This window comes from Panthera pardus, unplaced genomic scaffold (genome assembly GCF_024362965.1).
Source record: "Panthera pardus isolate Hobbes unplaced genomic scaffold, ASM2436296v1 HiC_scaffold_2, whole genome shotgun sequence".
Lineage (NCBI taxonomy): Eukaryota > Metazoa > Chordata > Mammalia > Carnivora > Felidae > Panthera > Panthera pardus.
In genome coordinates this window covers 143,847,653-143,864,070 of record NW_026526765.1, presented here as the reverse complement: position 1 = coordinate 143,864,070, position 16,418 = coordinate 143,847,653, and the positions used below count along the sequence as shown (strand labels likewise).

General features: G+C 42.0%; 1 protein-coding gene across 2 annotated transcripts in view; it reads left to right on the top strand.

The window, feature by feature from the left end:
• The window catches only part of COMMD10 (COMM domain containing 10), a 275,231-nt gene that overhangs the window by 217,726 nt on the left and 41,087 nt on the right, over positions 1 to 16,418 (top strand). Inside the window, exons 3-5 of one of the 2 annotated variants that reach the window (XM_053907543.1) lie at positions 44 to 326; positions 13,130 to 13,381; positions 15,192 to 15,380. In XM_053907543.1, the coding sequence (XP_053763518.1) occupies positions 313 to 326; positions 13,130 to 13,381; positions 15,192 to 15,380 (455 nt within the window). In that variant the 5' untranslated portion in view covers positions 44 to 312. The remainder of the gene's footprint in view (positions 1 to 43; positions 327 to 13,129; positions 13,382 to 15,191; positions 15,381 to 16,418) is intronic. The other variant, XM_053907544.1, reaches the window with a different exon arrangement.

Sequence of the window (16,418 nt, the reverse complement as noted above, 5' to 3'; positions counted from 1 at the left end):
ACCAAACTCACTGTAGAGATTTTCTCCCTTTTCGGCTTTGAAGAAACAAGCTGCTGTGTTGTGAGAGGGGCTGTCGACAGAGCCACGTGGCAGGGAACTGTGGGTGACCTCTAGGAGCTGACCAGTAGCCAACAAGAAGTCAAGGCCCAAGGCCCTCAGCCCTACAGCTGCAAGGAAATAAATCTACAGACAACCTGAGTGCACTAGGAAGTGGATTCTTCCCCAGTCAAGCCTGTGGGTGAGAACACAGTCCTAACTGACCGTGGTTGCAGCCTTGTGAGAGTCTACACGAAGGACCCAGAGTCCTGACCCATGATAATTGTGAGGTAATAAATGTGTGTTTATTTAAACTTCTAACTGTAGGGGACGCCTGGATGGCTCAGTCAGTTAAGCATCTGACTTTAGCTCAGGTCATGATCTCACGGTTCATGAGTTCGAGCCCCACGTCAGGCTCTGTGCTGACAGCTTGGAGCCGGGAACCTGTTTTGGATTCTGTCTCCCTCTCTCTCTGCCCCTCCACCGCCCTCTCAAAACTAAATAAACATTAAAAATTTTTTAATTAGGGGTGCCTGGGTGGCTCAGTTGGTTAAGTGTCTGACTTCGGCTCAGGTCATGATGTGACAGTCTGTGAGTTCGAGCCCCGTGTCGGGTTCTCTGCTGATGGCTCAGAGGCTGGAGCCAGCTTCGGATTCTGTGTCTCCCTCTCTCTCTGCCCCTCCCCTGCTCATGCTCTGTCTCTCTCTGTCTCAAAAATAAATAAAAACATTATTAAAAAAAAAACAAGATTTAAAAAAAAATTTTAATTAATCTATAAATAAATGAATAAACATCTAACTGTATAGTAATTTGTTAGAGTGTATTGGATGGCTAAAACAACAGCCGTGCTCTTTTGTTTACATGGAATCGTGTCATCTGACTGCTTTTGCACTATAGAAGCAGAGATGAGCAGTCACAAAAGACTACCTGACCCAGAAAGCCTAAAACATTTACTACACAGCTCTTTGTAGGAAAAATTTGCAGACTCGTGCCTTCTGCCGTGCTTCCCTGGTGCATCCCTAGAGGAATACAGCAGTTGCCATGGGCTACGTAAATCTCTAAGGTGGATCTGGTGTATGGTTTCGTAGCATCACTGTAATTTTTGTCAGCCACGTGGCCATCAATTGGAAATTACATTTTCCATCCTCTGCAGCTACTGTAGCCATGTGACTAGGTCTCACCAATGAAATGTGAGTGGAAATGACACTTGTCTCCAGTTTTCTTTGCCCTTCCTAGGGCTAAAAACATAGATTTGCAGCTGGGTCAGCTTTGGCTGAGCAGACGAGGATAATGCCGTCAGGAGTAGGGAGCAACAAGGTAGAAAGAAGCTGGGCCCCTCAATGTCCTGTCGAGCACTGCTGCTGATACGCCCTTGACAAGCTGCCATCTGTATACCGTCACATGAGAAGTTAAACATCTTTGTTTGAGCCATTGTGTTGGGGAACTTTTTAATACAGCCGCTTAACCTCGAGCCTAACTAATATGGGGGTAACCTGATTTTAATTAGCCAGTTATTTAGAGAATTTTTTAAAAGATTTATTTTTTTTAATGTGAAATTTATTGTCAAATTGGTTTCCATACAACACCCAGTGCTCATCCCGACAGGTGCCCTCGTCAATACCCATCACCCACTTTCCCCTGCCTCCCACCCCCCATCAACCCTCAGTTTGTTCTCAGTTTTTAAGAGTCTCTTATGGTTTGGCTCCCTCCCTCTCTAACTTTTTTTTTCCCCTCCTGCTCCCCCATGGTCTTCTGTTAAGTTTCTCAGGATTCACATAAGAGCAAAAACATATGGTATCTGTCTTTCTCTGTATGACTTATTTCACTTAGCATAACACTCTTCAGTTCCATCCACGTTGCTACAAAAGGCCATATTTCATTCTTTCTCATTGCCAAGTAGTATTCCATTGTAGATATAAGCCACAATTTCTTTATCCATTCATCAGTTGATGGACATTTAAGCTCTTTCCATAATTTGGCTATTGTTGAAAGTGCTGTTATAAACATTGGAGTACAAGGGCCCCTATGCATCAGCACTCCTATATCCCTTGGGTAAATTTCTAGCATTGCTATTGCTGGGTCATAGGACGCACAAAAGTATGGCCAACTAATCTTTGACAAAGCAGGAAAGAATATCCAATGGAAAAAATGCAGTCTTTTTAACAAATGGTGCTGGGAGAACTGGACAGCAACATGCAGAAGAATGAAACTAGACCACTTTCTTACACATTCACAAAAATAAAGTCAAAATGGATAAAGGACTTGAATGTGAGACAGGAAACCATCAAAACCCTAGAGGAGAAAGCAGGAAAAAACCTCTCTGACCTCAGCCACAGCAATTTCTTACTTGACACATCTCCAAAGGCAAGGAAATTAAAAGCAAAAATGAACTCTTGGGACCTCATGAAGATAAAAAGCTTCTGCACTGCAAAGGAAACAATCAACAAAACTAAAAGGCAATTGACGAAATGGGAAAAGGTATTTGCAAATGACATATCGGACAAAGGGCTAGTATCCAAAATCTATAAAGAACTCACCAAACTCCACACCCGAAAAACAAATAATCCAGTGAAGAAATGGGCAGAAAACATGAATAGACACTTCTCTCAAGATGACATCCAGATGGCCAACAGGCACATGAAAAGATGCTCAACGTCGCTCCTCATCAGGGAAATAAAATCAAAACCACACTGAGATACCACCTCACACCGGTCAGAGTGGCTAAAATGAACAAATCAGGAGACTGTAGATACTGGAGAGGATGTGGACTAATGGGAACCCTCTTGCACTGTTGGTGGGAATGCAAACTGGTGCAGCCGCTCTGGAAAACAGTGCGGAGGTTGCTCAAAAAAGATTTATTTATTTTTGAGAGAACGCGAGCAGGTTAGGGGCAGAGAGAGAGGGAGACAGAGGATCTGAAGCAGGCTCTACGCTGACAGCAGCGAGCCCAATGCAGGGGCTCGAACTCACGAACCGTGAAACCGTGGCCTGAGCCGAAGTCAGATGCTCAACTGACTGAGCCACCCAGGCACCCTGACAACATTTATATTTTTAAAGAGACATGAATATTTTGTGGCATATAGTTGAGAATACATATACATGTTAAGGAGAAAATGAGAAGCTTTAAAAATCTTTGTGCTGGCAGTCTACAGGCTAAACCCATGAGGCTACTGAGAAGATATATTCACCCCCCTCCCCCAGTGTGGCTCCTTGGGGGAAAAGTTTGAGAAGCCTATGGATATGTATTGTAAATTTCCCCCAAAGGCTTCCCATAATCCTTTTTTCCCTGTTGAAGAAGAGGGCCAGGACAATTCTGACTTGTTCTGGCTCATTAGTCAGAAGCCGCTCAGGAATTAGAATGTGAGTTTCAGATGAGTCCATTTTGCTTCTCTGAAACTTTGGTTTTTGTCATCATTATGCAAATAGTTCTACTCGATACAACAGCCCCGTTGAATGCTAAAATTAGGAACACATTAATTTGAAGGATTTTATAGTAAAGCTTAATGGCATTTATAATTTTAGAGAATTTCAAGGATTTGATCACTGCTCCCTCCCTGCCTCCCCGCCGCCAAACATGTACTTTTGAGGCTTTTAATAGTCCTCTGCTTTTCTCTGAGGTGTGAGGTTGTGCTCGGTGATCGAAGGCCTACGATTTAAATCCAAGCAATGGCAGTTTTCACAGCCTGCTTTGTTTATTTGAAATGGAAAGTTTTTTCTTTCAAAAGAAATAGCCGGCAAAGAGAGGACAGTTGAAGCAGGTCCGTCTAAAAATCTAGAAGATGCCGCAGGATTAGTGAAACTGGCAGGAAAAATAATGAATACGTAATCAGGTTCCCTTAGTAAAAACCCAGAGTTCAGTCATTTTTAGCATCTTTTAATGAGAATCTGAGAATCTCATTTTCTAAATGACTTGGGTTTTTTAAAGTATTTTTTCTTCCAAGGAATGTAGGTAAAGGACAGAAGGGGAAAGAAAGACATTAATAGTACATTTACCAGTTGCATTTATTTCTGGAACTGAGTTTTGAAGAACACAATACATCCCACCTGAACTGTTTAAGGAAAAGTCAATAACAAGGTTTTTCTCGTCTGTAATAAATGTAGATTCGCCCAGAGGCACAGAGCTGCGTGGTTTCTCAAGGTCTTTCCCCATGCCGCCTTGCTCCCGATGATGCCAGATTTCCTTTTCTGCTGTCTCTAGTCTGCGTTTCACATTCTTCCTACAGGTTCACTTCACACTCTTCTTCCAGGCTACTCACGGACAAAGCTGTCCCAGAACCAGGTGGCTGTATCACTGCCACCTTGGATGCCTCAGCATCCCTCCCCACCCACAAATGGGGCTATGCTCTGGCAGCAGAACACAGTAATTTTCCAAGCGATCGGAGAGAGTGGTGACTCATCCATCCCAGGCCATGTGCTCTACTTTGCAAGTCCAGCCTCTCACCCTGTTAACACACTGATGTAAGTAATCCTGTGGACATCAGGGTCCTTAAGAAGTATTGGCTGAGGGGGTTAACAGAGTACATAGTTTTCCTCCCCACGCCTCTCTTATTTTCACAGTACCATCTGAATTCTTTAAAACAAACAAAACCAGGGCACCTGCGTAGCTCAGTCAAGTGTCCGACTTCTGCTTGGGTCGTGATCTCTTGGTTCATGGGTTCAACCCCCGCATCAGGCTCTGTGCTGACAGCTCAGAGCCTGGAGCCTGCTTCAGATTCTGTGTCTCCCTCTCTCTCTGCCCCTCTCCTGCTCACACTCTCTCTCTCTCTCTCTCTCTCTCTCTCTCTCTCTCTCTCTCTTCTCTCAAAAATAAATAAAAAAAGATTTTAAACAAAACCATCATAACTCTCAGATTTACAAGAGTACCTTTCAAACTGATTTGGCAATATGTTAGTCGTCCCACCAGGGAATGGCCACATCTCTTCTGGGGAGGATCTCTGGAAAGTCACTGAGCCTTCATTCATCGAGCAGAAAATGTACCTGCACAGAGTAACAGCCAGCTAACCTGCTAGACACCCAGCTTTCTCCCATCCAGAGTGTTAAAATAAAGCAAGATCTCCCACTGCTCTGAGATATGTGATAGTCATGAAGTTGACCCAGACAGGTTTTTGGTGCCGATGTCCTGAAGACTGGAAAACAATTACATTCCTACCAAATTCAGAGATGATTTATGTAGCAGGGTCAAATGAGGTGCTCCGGAAAGACATCAGCAACCCTCTTACATAGAGGTGTATGTAAAGTATATATAGACTTTGTGAGCTCATCATCCAGATTTTAATTTCCTGTCAAAGAGTCTACCTTGATTAATGACACACACATACACATACTGCCTACAAAGAGGCTTTCCTCACTGGTGTGGGGCGATTCAGTGACAAGGTTTTAGAAAGAGGTCTCCACTTACATGGCACAGATTGTTTCAGGTCATCCCAAATACACAGGCGGGGCAAAAATTCGAAAATGTTCACCTAGATAAGGCAGGATGCAAACAAGGTGCAGAGAACCATGAAGAAAGCTGTTTAGTAACATTTAAAAAAATTTTTTTTAATATTTATTTACTTTTGAGAGAGAGTGTGTGTGTGTGTGTGTGTGTGTGTGTGTGTGTGAGCAGGGGAGGAGCAGAGAGAGAGGGAGACACAGAATCCAAAGCAGGCTCCAGGCTCCGAGATGTCAGTACAGAGCCTGACGTGAGGCTCAAACTCACAAACCATGAGATCATGACCTGAGCCAAAGTCAGACGCATAACTGACTGAGCCACCCAGGTGCCCCTGTTCAGTAACATTTTAATTAAAAATCTCCCTATGCAGCCAACTGTGTTTTTAGATGTAGAGTCCAGGGTGAGGGATGATTTTCTTCTTGAGTGATGATTTATAACATCCAGCTTTTCTACCTCATGGCCAAAAGTCCTCTCACTGTCCAAGTTTTGGTGTTTCTTACTGCATCATATGTTCTGCACTGCATGTGGTCTCAAGTGATTAGAGTAGTAATAAAAAGCAAGTTTGGATGCATCAACCTTCTGGACTTGCAGATTACCCAGAGCATGTGTGCCTCATTCAGCAGGCTCGGAGAACTTTGGGAACAGTTGCCTTCACTAGGAATGCTCTTAACCTCCCTTTGTGTGTTTGGGTCAGTGACCTTACTAAGTTCTGCCTGGCAGGCTTAGATGTGTTGATAGGTGCCCTGAGCTGTTGGACCATGAGAGTGTAACCATCATCTGTAGGGTTATTCCTTCAGGCACTCTCTGAGAATCTGCCCAAGTGTGCTGATCTTAGAGTGCTATGATTCTCCTCTACTGGCTTCCAGGAACCACTCTCCCATTCCTGATTTTCCTGGGTCATTTTCCTGGGGTTCATGGTATTCCCTTAAATGCATTTATACTTTTGGATCCCTTTCTTTAGGTTACACTTTCAGTTAAATTTACAATCTGGATAATCTCAAAGACATTTTAAAATTACTTCCTTTTTTTTTTTTAACAAAAATCCTCACTAGAGTTTCTATGGTTTTAATTTTTTTTTAATGTTTATTTTTGAGAGAGAGAACACAAGCTGGGGAGGGGTAAAGAAAGAGAGAGAGAGGGAATCAGAGAGGGAATCACAAGTAGGCTCTGTGCTGCCAGCAGAGAGCGCTATGCAGGGCTTGAACTCAAGAACCATGAGATCATGACCTGAGCCGAAGTCGGACACTTAACCAACTGAGCCACCCAGGCATCCCAATAGTATTTCTATTAAAAAGTTCAAATATTCTTAAATGCTAATAAGCGTCATTCTACTTTAGCCCTATTTCTGCCTTCTCATTCTGCACAATTTTATATGTCTGTCTTTATTTTTTTAATTCCAGTATGGTTAGCATATAGTGCTATATCTGTTTGAAGTATACACTATAGTTATTCAATACTTCCATACATCACTCGGTGCTCATCGCAGCAAGTAAGCTTCTTAATCCCCATCACCTATTTCCCCCGCTCCCCACCCCCTTCCCTCTGGTAACCATCAGTTTGTTCTCTATAGTTAAGAGTCTGTTTCTTGGTTTGTCTCTCTCTGTCTTTTTTTTTCCTTTGCTCATCTGTTTTGTTTCTTAAATTCCACGTATGCATGAAATCATATGGTATTTATCTTTCTCTGACTGCATCATACTTCCTAGCTCCATCCATGTCATGGCAAATGGCAAGATCTCATTCTTCTCATGGCTGAATAATATTCGTGTGTGTGTGTGTGTGTATACTACACCTTTATCCATTTATCTATTGATGGACCCTTGGGCTGTTCCATAATTTGGCTATTGTAAATAATGCTGCAATAAACATAGGAGTGCATGTGTCCCTTTGACTTAGTGTTTTTGTATTTAATTTCGGGGTAAGTACCTAGTATTTATCTAGTTGTACAATTACTGGGTTGTAGGGTAGTTCTATTTTTAACTTTTTGAGGAACCTCCATACTGTTTTCCAGACTGGCTGCACAAGTTTGCATTCCGACCAACAGTGCAAGAGTGTTCCTTTTGCCTCCACATCCTTGCCGATACTTGTTATTTCTTACGTTTTTGACTTTAGCCATTCTGACAGGTGTGAGATTATATCTCTTTGTAGTTCTGACTTGCATTTCCCTGATGATGAGTGATATTGAGCATCTTTTCATGCATCTGTTGGCCATCTGTATGTCTTCTTTGAAGAAATGTCTTTTCATGTTTTCTGCCCATTTTTAATTGGATTATTTGTTGTGGGGGGTGTTGAGTTGTATTCTTTATATATTTTGGATACTAACCCTTTATCAGATATGTCATTTGCAAATATCTTCTCCCATTCCATAAGTTGCCTCTTAGTTTTATTAGTTGTTCCATTCATTTGCACAAGTTTATTTTAATGTAGTCCCAGTGGTTATATTTACTTTTTTTTCCCTTGTCTTGGGAGACCTATCTAGAAAAATGTTGCTATGACTGATGCCAGAGACCTTACTGCCTATGCTCTCTTGTAGGATTTTTATGGTTTCAGATCTCATATTTAGATCTTTAGTCCATTTTGAGTTTATTGTTGTGTATAGTGTAAGAAAGTGGTCCAGTTTCATTCTTTTGCAATCTGTCCAGTTTTCCCTACACCATTTGTTGAGGAGATGTTTTTCCCCCCCATTGGATATTCTTTCCTGCTTTGTCAAAGATTAACTGACCATGTAAGTGTGGATTTATTTCTGGTTTTTCTGTTCTCTTGCATTGATCTTTTGTCTATTTATGTGTCAGTACCATAGTATTTTGATTACTATAGCTTTGTAATATAACTTGAAGTCTGAAATTGTGATGCCTCCAGCTTTGCTTTTCTTTTTCAAGATTGCTTTGGCTATTTGGGGTCTTTTGTGGTTCCATATAAACTTTAAGATTGTTCTAGCTCTGTGAAAAATGCTATTGGTATTTTAAGGGATTTCATTAAATGTATAGATTGCTTTGTGTACTATATGCATTTTAACAATATTTGTTCTTCTGATATGTGAGCATGGAATGTCTTTCCATTTCTTTGTGTCTTCTTCAGTTCTGTCATAAATGTTTTATAGTTTTCAGAGTACAGGTCTTTTGCCTCGGTTAGGTTTATTCCTAGGTATCTTATTATTTTTAGTGCAATTATAAATGGTATTGTTTTCTTAATTTCTCTTTCTGCTGCTTCACTATTAGTATATGGAAATGAAATAGATTTCGGGGCGCCTGGGTGGCTCAGTCTGTTAAGCGTCCGACCTTGGCTCCAGTCATGATCTTGTGGTCCCTGAGTTCGAGCCCCATGTCGGGCTCTGTGCTGACAGCTCAGAGCCTGGAGCCCGCTTCGGATTCTGTGTCTCCCTCTTTCTCTCTCCTCCCCCCGCCTCATGCTCTGTCTCTCTCTTCTCAAAAATAAATAAATGTTAAAAAAAAATTAAGAAAAAAAAAACAAATGGAATAGATTTCTTCACAGTGATTTTGTATCCTGCACTTTTACTGAATTCACTTGTCAGATGTAGTAATTTTTTGGTAGAGTCTTTCAGGTTTTCTGTGTGTCAGTTAATTGCTATATTTAGCTGTTATTTAGTTAATTGCTATATTTAGTGTATTCTGTGCTGGGACATCCAGGTTACAAAAGTGTCTACTTGAAAAGGTGGGCCTCAAAAAGTCTAATTTTCTTTCTGTGGAATCCTATCTTTGAGAAGAGAGTAATTGCCCTATAATTAAATAATTACTCCCTATTTCATCAGCTAAGACTAAATATGTATTCTACATTTTACTAAAGAATCATATATTTTATTATTTCACAAGCTTCTCTGTACAAGTTTTAAATAGAACATTTATTGTGCAGAGAGGGTGAATGTTTTATAGGGGAAAACTATTTCTAGTTCTCTACTTACTTTCCTATTGTCCCTATTAACTGTGTCTCTTTCTCTCTCTCTCTCTCTCTCTCTCTCTCTCTCGCTTTCCAGTGTCTCTTAAGGGAAAATGATTTGCCATTCCATTTGATCAATTATAAGATATTGGTTGTCATCATACTATACATAGAAAACTCTAAAGGCTCCACTAAAAAACTCCTAGAATAAATTGATTCAGTAAAGTTGCAGAATATAAAGTTAATAGCCAGACATTGGTAGTGTTTCTATACACTAATAACAAAAGTAGCAGAAAGAGAAATTAAGAAAACAATTCCATTTATAATTGTACCAAAAATAATAAGATACCTAGGACTAAATTTAACCAAGGAGGCGAAAGAACCCTACTCTGAAAACTATAAAACATTGATGACAGAATTTGAAGAAGACACAAACAGAAAGATATTCCATGTTTGTGGATTGGAAGGGTTCATAATTGTACAGTGTCCAGACTACTACCCAAATCGATCTATAGATTTGATGTAATCCCTACCAAAATACCAACAGCATATTTCACAGAACTAGAAAAAAATAATCCTAAAATTTATATAGAACCACAAAAGACCCAGAATAGCCAAAGCAGTCTTGAGAAAGAAAAACAAAATTGGTGGTATCACAATTCGAGATTTGAAGATATACTACAAAGCTGTAGTAATCAAAGCAGTATGGTACTGGCACAAACATAGACACATAGATCAATGGAACAGAATAGATCCCAGAAATAAACCCATGCTTATATGGTCAATTACTCTGTGTCAAGGGAGGCAAGAATATACAGTGGGAAAAACAGTTTCTTCAACAAATGGTGTTGGGAAAACTGGACAGCTCCCTGCAAAAGAATGAAACATTCTTACACCATACACAAAAATAAACCAAAATGGCTTAAGACCTAAATGTGAGACCTGAAACCACAAAACTCCTGGAAGAGAAAATAGGCAATAATTTCTCTGACATCAGCCATAGCAGTATTTTTCTATATATGTCTCCTGAAACAAGGGAAACAAAAGCAAAAATAAACTGTTGAGACACATAAAAATAAAAAGCTTTTGTATGGTGAAGAAAACCATCAAGAAAAGAGGCAAGCTACTAAATGGAAGAAGATAGTTGCAAATGATATATCTGATAATGGGTCAATATCCAAAATATATATAAAGAGCTTATATAACTAAATACCAAAATCACAGTCTGGTTAAAAAATGAGCAGAAGACCTGAATAGACATTTTCCCAAAGAAGACATCCAGATGGCCAACAGACACATGAAAAGATGCTCAACATCACTTATTATCAGGGAAATGCAAGTCAAAACGACCATAAAATATCACCTTACACCTGTCAGAATGGCTAAAATAAAAAAAGACAAGAAGTTAACAAGTGTTGGTGAGGATTTGGAGAAAAAGGACTTGTGCTCTTGTGCACTTTAGAGAAAAGGACTTGTGCACTGTTGGTAGGAATGCAAATTGATGTATCCACTGTGGAAAACAGTAGGGAGGTTCCTCGAAAAGTTAAAAATAAAAATACTGTATTCAATAATTCCATTACTGGATATTTATCCAAAGAAAACAGAAACACTAATTCAAAAACGTATTTGCACCCCTATGTCTATTGCAGCATTACTTACAACAGCCAAGAAAGAGAAACAACCCAAGTGTCCCATCAATAGATGAATGGGTAAAGAAGGTGTAGAACAATGGAATATTGCTCAGCATTAAAAAGGATGAAATTGCGCCATTTGTGCCAGCATGGATGGACCTAGAAGGTATCAGTCTAAGTAAATATGTCAGGCTGAGAAAGACAAATACCAGATGACTCCACGCATATGCAGAATCCAGGGAAAAAAAAAAGCAGAATCAGACCTATAAATACAGAGAACAAATGAATGGTTGCCAGAGGGGAGAAGGGCTGGGGGATGGGCAAAATGAGCGAAGGGGAGTGGGAGATACAGGCTTCCTATTATGGAATGGATAAGTCACGGTAATAAAAGGCACAGCATAGGGAACACAGCGGTATTGTAAAGGCATTGTGTGGTGACAGATGGTGACTACACTTGTGGTGAGCGTAACGTAATGTATAAAGAAGTTGAACACCATGTTGTACACCTGAAACTAACATAAAATTGTGTGTCAACAGTACTGAAATCAAGTTTTTTCTAAAAATTAAAAAAAGGAAACACTGTTGGCCATGTTTACCAGCGAACAGAGTAATGTAAAGAGACCATGTCTGTGCATGGTAATCCTCTCCTGGTACTCTTGCACTCCTTGCTTTCAGTTCATGGGTTGGAATTATCAGTGGAACCAGGAATCCCTCGGGGCCTAGCCATCTTTCTCTACCTTAGTAAAATGCTGTTGTTTTAGTTACATGCCATATAGTTGGCAGGAGCTAGTAATACTGTAGAATTTGAGGTGAAGCAGAGTGTATAGGGGAGGGGGAGGCCGTTCTTAAGTCTTAAGAGTGAGCCATGTGCTCTGATCCAGCTATATGAAGCTCAGAAGAGTAATAATAAAGTCTCACTCTGCTTCCCATTTGCTATCAGTTTTTCTGTATGCAGCTCCCTTGGGAACGTCAAAAGTTGAGGAGTGATTGACAGGACAAGATTTGGGCACTTGGAGTTCTCTATTCAAGTGCCATTGAATGCAATCACAATTTTCTCTGTGTCCCTTGTAGCTTTTCTTAACAGATCTTTTCAGTGGTAAACATGTTAGAGGGCTATGGACAAAAATATCAAAGGCATCGTTTATACCTTTCAATTCTCAAGTAGACACTGAGTAAGAGAAGTCTTTAAAATCAATGACTGATTCTCAAGGCAGAAGACCAGCTTGACACTCTTAACCCTCCATTCTAAATAAACAAAATACCCCCTTCTCTGAAAACAGGGGAAACATTGCTGTGTCCCTTTCAATTGGCTACCCACCTGCCACAACAGAGCAGTGAGACCAGTTCCCTACAGGGAGGAAATGGACCTCACCCTCACCTTCCTCTACACTTCTGAGAACTTGAACTTCAACCTCTCCCTTCACTTCCCTAGGAAGCCAAGGAGGATTGTACCTCTGGTAGCCTGACGTGATTCTGTCTTTTTACCATTTGCTGAATTTGTGGAAGGAAAAGAACAACTGAAAACAGTGCTCCCTCTCTTTCCAGACTAAGTGTTGATAGTGTAGCACAGCCAAAGAGGAAACCGAGAAAAAGAGTGGATGAGATATCAACCGACTGATCAGGTTACCTTTGTGTGGTACAGAAGACCAACCCACTTCAGGGCCACCTCTGTGCCTCCTTTTCTAAATGTGTTCCCTTATCTGCAAGTAGATCTCATTCACATTATATGAAACTCACAGGATTTGCTTCAGGCAGGGGAATGAATGAATGAAAGACTTCTTCCATATGTTAGTTTCACCCTGCAGCATTGAACCCACCCTCCTGTGTATCAAAAGCAGAGCAAACTGATTCTGCAATGCCAAGTTGTTTCTGCCTCAGACAATTAACCAGCACCATGCCGAAATCTATCTAAGGGCTTACTGGTTGAACTTCATCCACAAAATGTGTCCTAGGCTGGGCAAAACACACACACACACACACACACACACACACACACACACCACCCAAATTCTAATTGCATCAGTGATGTTTAGTTTTAAAAAGCATTCAATGCTTCAGTTTCCTGCAGGGATCTCTGAAATGTCCCAGGATATGTTTGAGACTAATTAAACGTGCTTGCCTTTTTCTACTTCTCCTTCAGGACTGCCTTTATGGGAGAGGAGAGCCAAATGGCAGGAGGTTTCTCTCCTAGACCAATCAGCATGTCCACAGGTTTTGCCCCCTCCAGCCACAGCTTGCTTCTAGCTCTCTCCCTACCTGAATCAACAGCAGTGCCAGGACGAGCAGGGTGGAGGCTGCGGATGCCCAGGAACTTACCCTTCATACAGAGTGAGACTCTTCTGACCGAGAGCTGTATCCACGATGCCCAGACAGAACCACGGTGTATTGTGCTGTGAGATTTCTGCTGCAAAAATTCAATAAGTTGTTTTGCATATATACCCATATTTCTTCATTGATTTAATAAAAGGTGGGGGGAGGGGCACCTGAGTGGCTCAGTCAGTTAAGTGGCTGACTCTTGATCTCACCTCAGGTCGTGATCTCACAGTTCATGAGTTCAAGCCCCCCATCGGGTTCTGAGCTGATATCACAGAGCCTACATGGAATTATGTCTCTCCTTCTCTGCCCCTCCCCTGCTTGTGTGCTCGCTTGCTCACTCTCTCTCAAAATAAATAAACTTAAAAAAAAAAAAAAAAAAAAGGAAGGGAGGGAGTAATAAGAGAAAGGAATGGACAAAGATTTTTGTCTGTTTTTTAAAGACATATATTTAAGGAACAATTGATTTTGATAGCCTCGTGATTATCACACTCAAATAGGATACTGTACAAGACCTTAGCTGGGCAACTCTGTTTGCTCATTCATTCATAAATGAATAACGTATAAATGAATACGTTATTCACCCACTTCGTAATCGGTCAGCAAGCGAGGTCCTACTGGAACTCCTGTTTTGCTTGAGTATCAGGATCTACAATGAAGGCATCACCCCAGGTCCCCAGGAAGAGGCTGGTCAGGAGGCTAAGAGGCTCTCCTCAGCAATGCCTCCGGCAGCTTTCTGGTGGTAGGAAGAAAGGTGGGGAAACATGAGAGAGATTCACTTGCAAGGAGCTGACCCCTTCATGGGTCAGATACAGCATGGCCTGCAGCTTCCACACCTCAGTTAATCAGATTCTGGGGCGCCTGGGTGACTCAGTCAGTTAAGCGTCTGACTCTTGGTTTCCTCACAGTTCATGGGTTTGAGCCCTGCGTCAGGCTCCCTGCTGACAGTGTGGAGCCTGCTTGGGATTCTGTCTCTCTCTCTCTCTCTCTCTCTCTCTCTCTCTCTGAAGTGAGTCTCTTGGGATTCTGTCTCTCTCTCTCTACCCCTCCCCTGCTTGCTCTCTACCTTTCTCTCTCAAGAATAAATGAATAAACATTAAAAAAAAAATCCTTAAAAGAGATTCTCAATAAATAAGTGAAACATATAGTTCTGGTAACAAAGACCAATTAACCACCTGCTTCGTGCCTAGAGCGCTAGCTGCCAGCAATTCAAAATACATAAGACAGGGTGTCAGGGTCTCATCGCCGAGGCCTTAACACCAGGTGGCACATCACCCAGCTTGTTGGGGCAGCAAATGTAACACTGAGCACAGCTAACATGGCAGGGACCCGCCAGAAACGTGTACCACTTTACGCTCTACAGAGCCCTTTCACGCTGCTTATTGGAGCCTCACAGTATTGGAGCCTCACAGCCAAGACACCCAAGTTTCAGGTGCACTCAGAAGGTCTGACCCCCACCCCCCAGCATAGGGCCCTTTTGATAGCAATTCTGCCTCTCAGCTCTGAATGTCCTCTTCAATAGCTGCTCCGAAAATAATGGTTGGAATCCCTTTAACGTCTTTACAGTGATCACAGGTTAAGCTTTCTTGGTGGAGGCCGCTGGAGGAACAGAGCAGGAGGAAGAGGCTTCTCCTGTGGGTTCTGCCAGCGGCCCCATCAGTCACGCCTGTGAACGTGAAGACATCTGGTGGCGCTCTGCCCCAGCCAGAGGCCCAGGGTACTCAGTCCCCTAGTGACCCTGCAGTGCTGCCCTCACACTTCCCCACGGTTCTTTCAACACAGACACTGCATGCGGTAGGTCCTCTTCCCAGACTGTGACCTTCAGCCTCTCCACATGCCCACTCACGCGAGCCATGGCTCCCTCTGCTCATACGCCCCTTCCCCCTCAGGTCTGCCCTCGCCACATGGACACCAGGTGCGTCATGCCTCCTTGAAACATCTGGTCACTGGCTGTGGCTTACCTACCTCTCAGAAGGTTGCTTCCTGCTCTCCCAGGAACTGTGGACCAGCTCTGGCCTGGCCCATCCCACACACTTTTCTTCCATCCGACAGACTTCAACTCTACCTTCTTCAACCAGGTACGGGACTTTGGGTACTCTCTCTCAGCCCTATGGTACCCTATAAAGCTCTCTTTTATAGTTACTGTTTTGTCATTAGGTAATAATTCTTTATGTTAAGCTTCCCTTATTTAAATAGTTGTATAGTGTCTGTCTCCTGATTGGACCCTGACTGATGTCCTAACTGTTGGTGTGGAGTCGCAAACAAAGCAAAGGACGTGGAGTTTCTTACGGGCAGGGATCTTTTCGTATGTCTTTGACCAGTGCAAGCATTTCCTACTTTGATGCCTGGTACATAGAAGGTCCTGAATAAGGACTGAGTAACGGAGCATAATTTAAATTAATTTTTACACTCCTGTTTGATTGGAAGTGATAGCAGCCTACAGAGAAAGCCAGTGTGCAGGAAGGAGTCAGGAATTCATTTATGTATGTGATTTTTCATTCATTTGTTCAGTAAAGTTGATCGTTGTTTATTTTTTGTTTAGATGATCTGTCCATTGCTGTGAGTGGAGAGTTAAAGTCCCCTACTATTATCATATTATTTCGATGAGTTCCTTTATGTTTGTTATTGTTTTATATATTTGGGTTCTTTCATGTTGGGTGCCTAAATATTTACAATTGTTAGGTCTTCTTGCACTAGTGAAGTTGATCAAATGCCAGGTGGGAGCAACAGCATTGGCCTTCCACTGGGAGGCCAAGTAAATTGTTGTTACTAGAAGACAAGCTAAAGGAGCATTCTGGATACAACATGGAAAGATTCAGAAGGAGCTAGGGAAATTCCACGTGTGGTCTAACCACTTGTGAGGTTCAGAGAAAATAAGTGACTTATCTAAGGTCATTTGGCCTCTAATGGGCAGCACCAGGAATAGAAAGCTAGTCTCATGGGGTGCCTGGGTGGCTCAGTCGGTTAAGCATCCAACTTTGGCTCAGGTCATGATCTCACGGTTTGTGGGTTCAAGCCCCACGTCGGGCTCTGTGCTAACAGCTCAGAGCCTGGAGCCTGCTTCGGATTCTGTGTCTCCCTCTCTCTCTGCCCCTCCCCTGCTTGTGCTCTGTCTC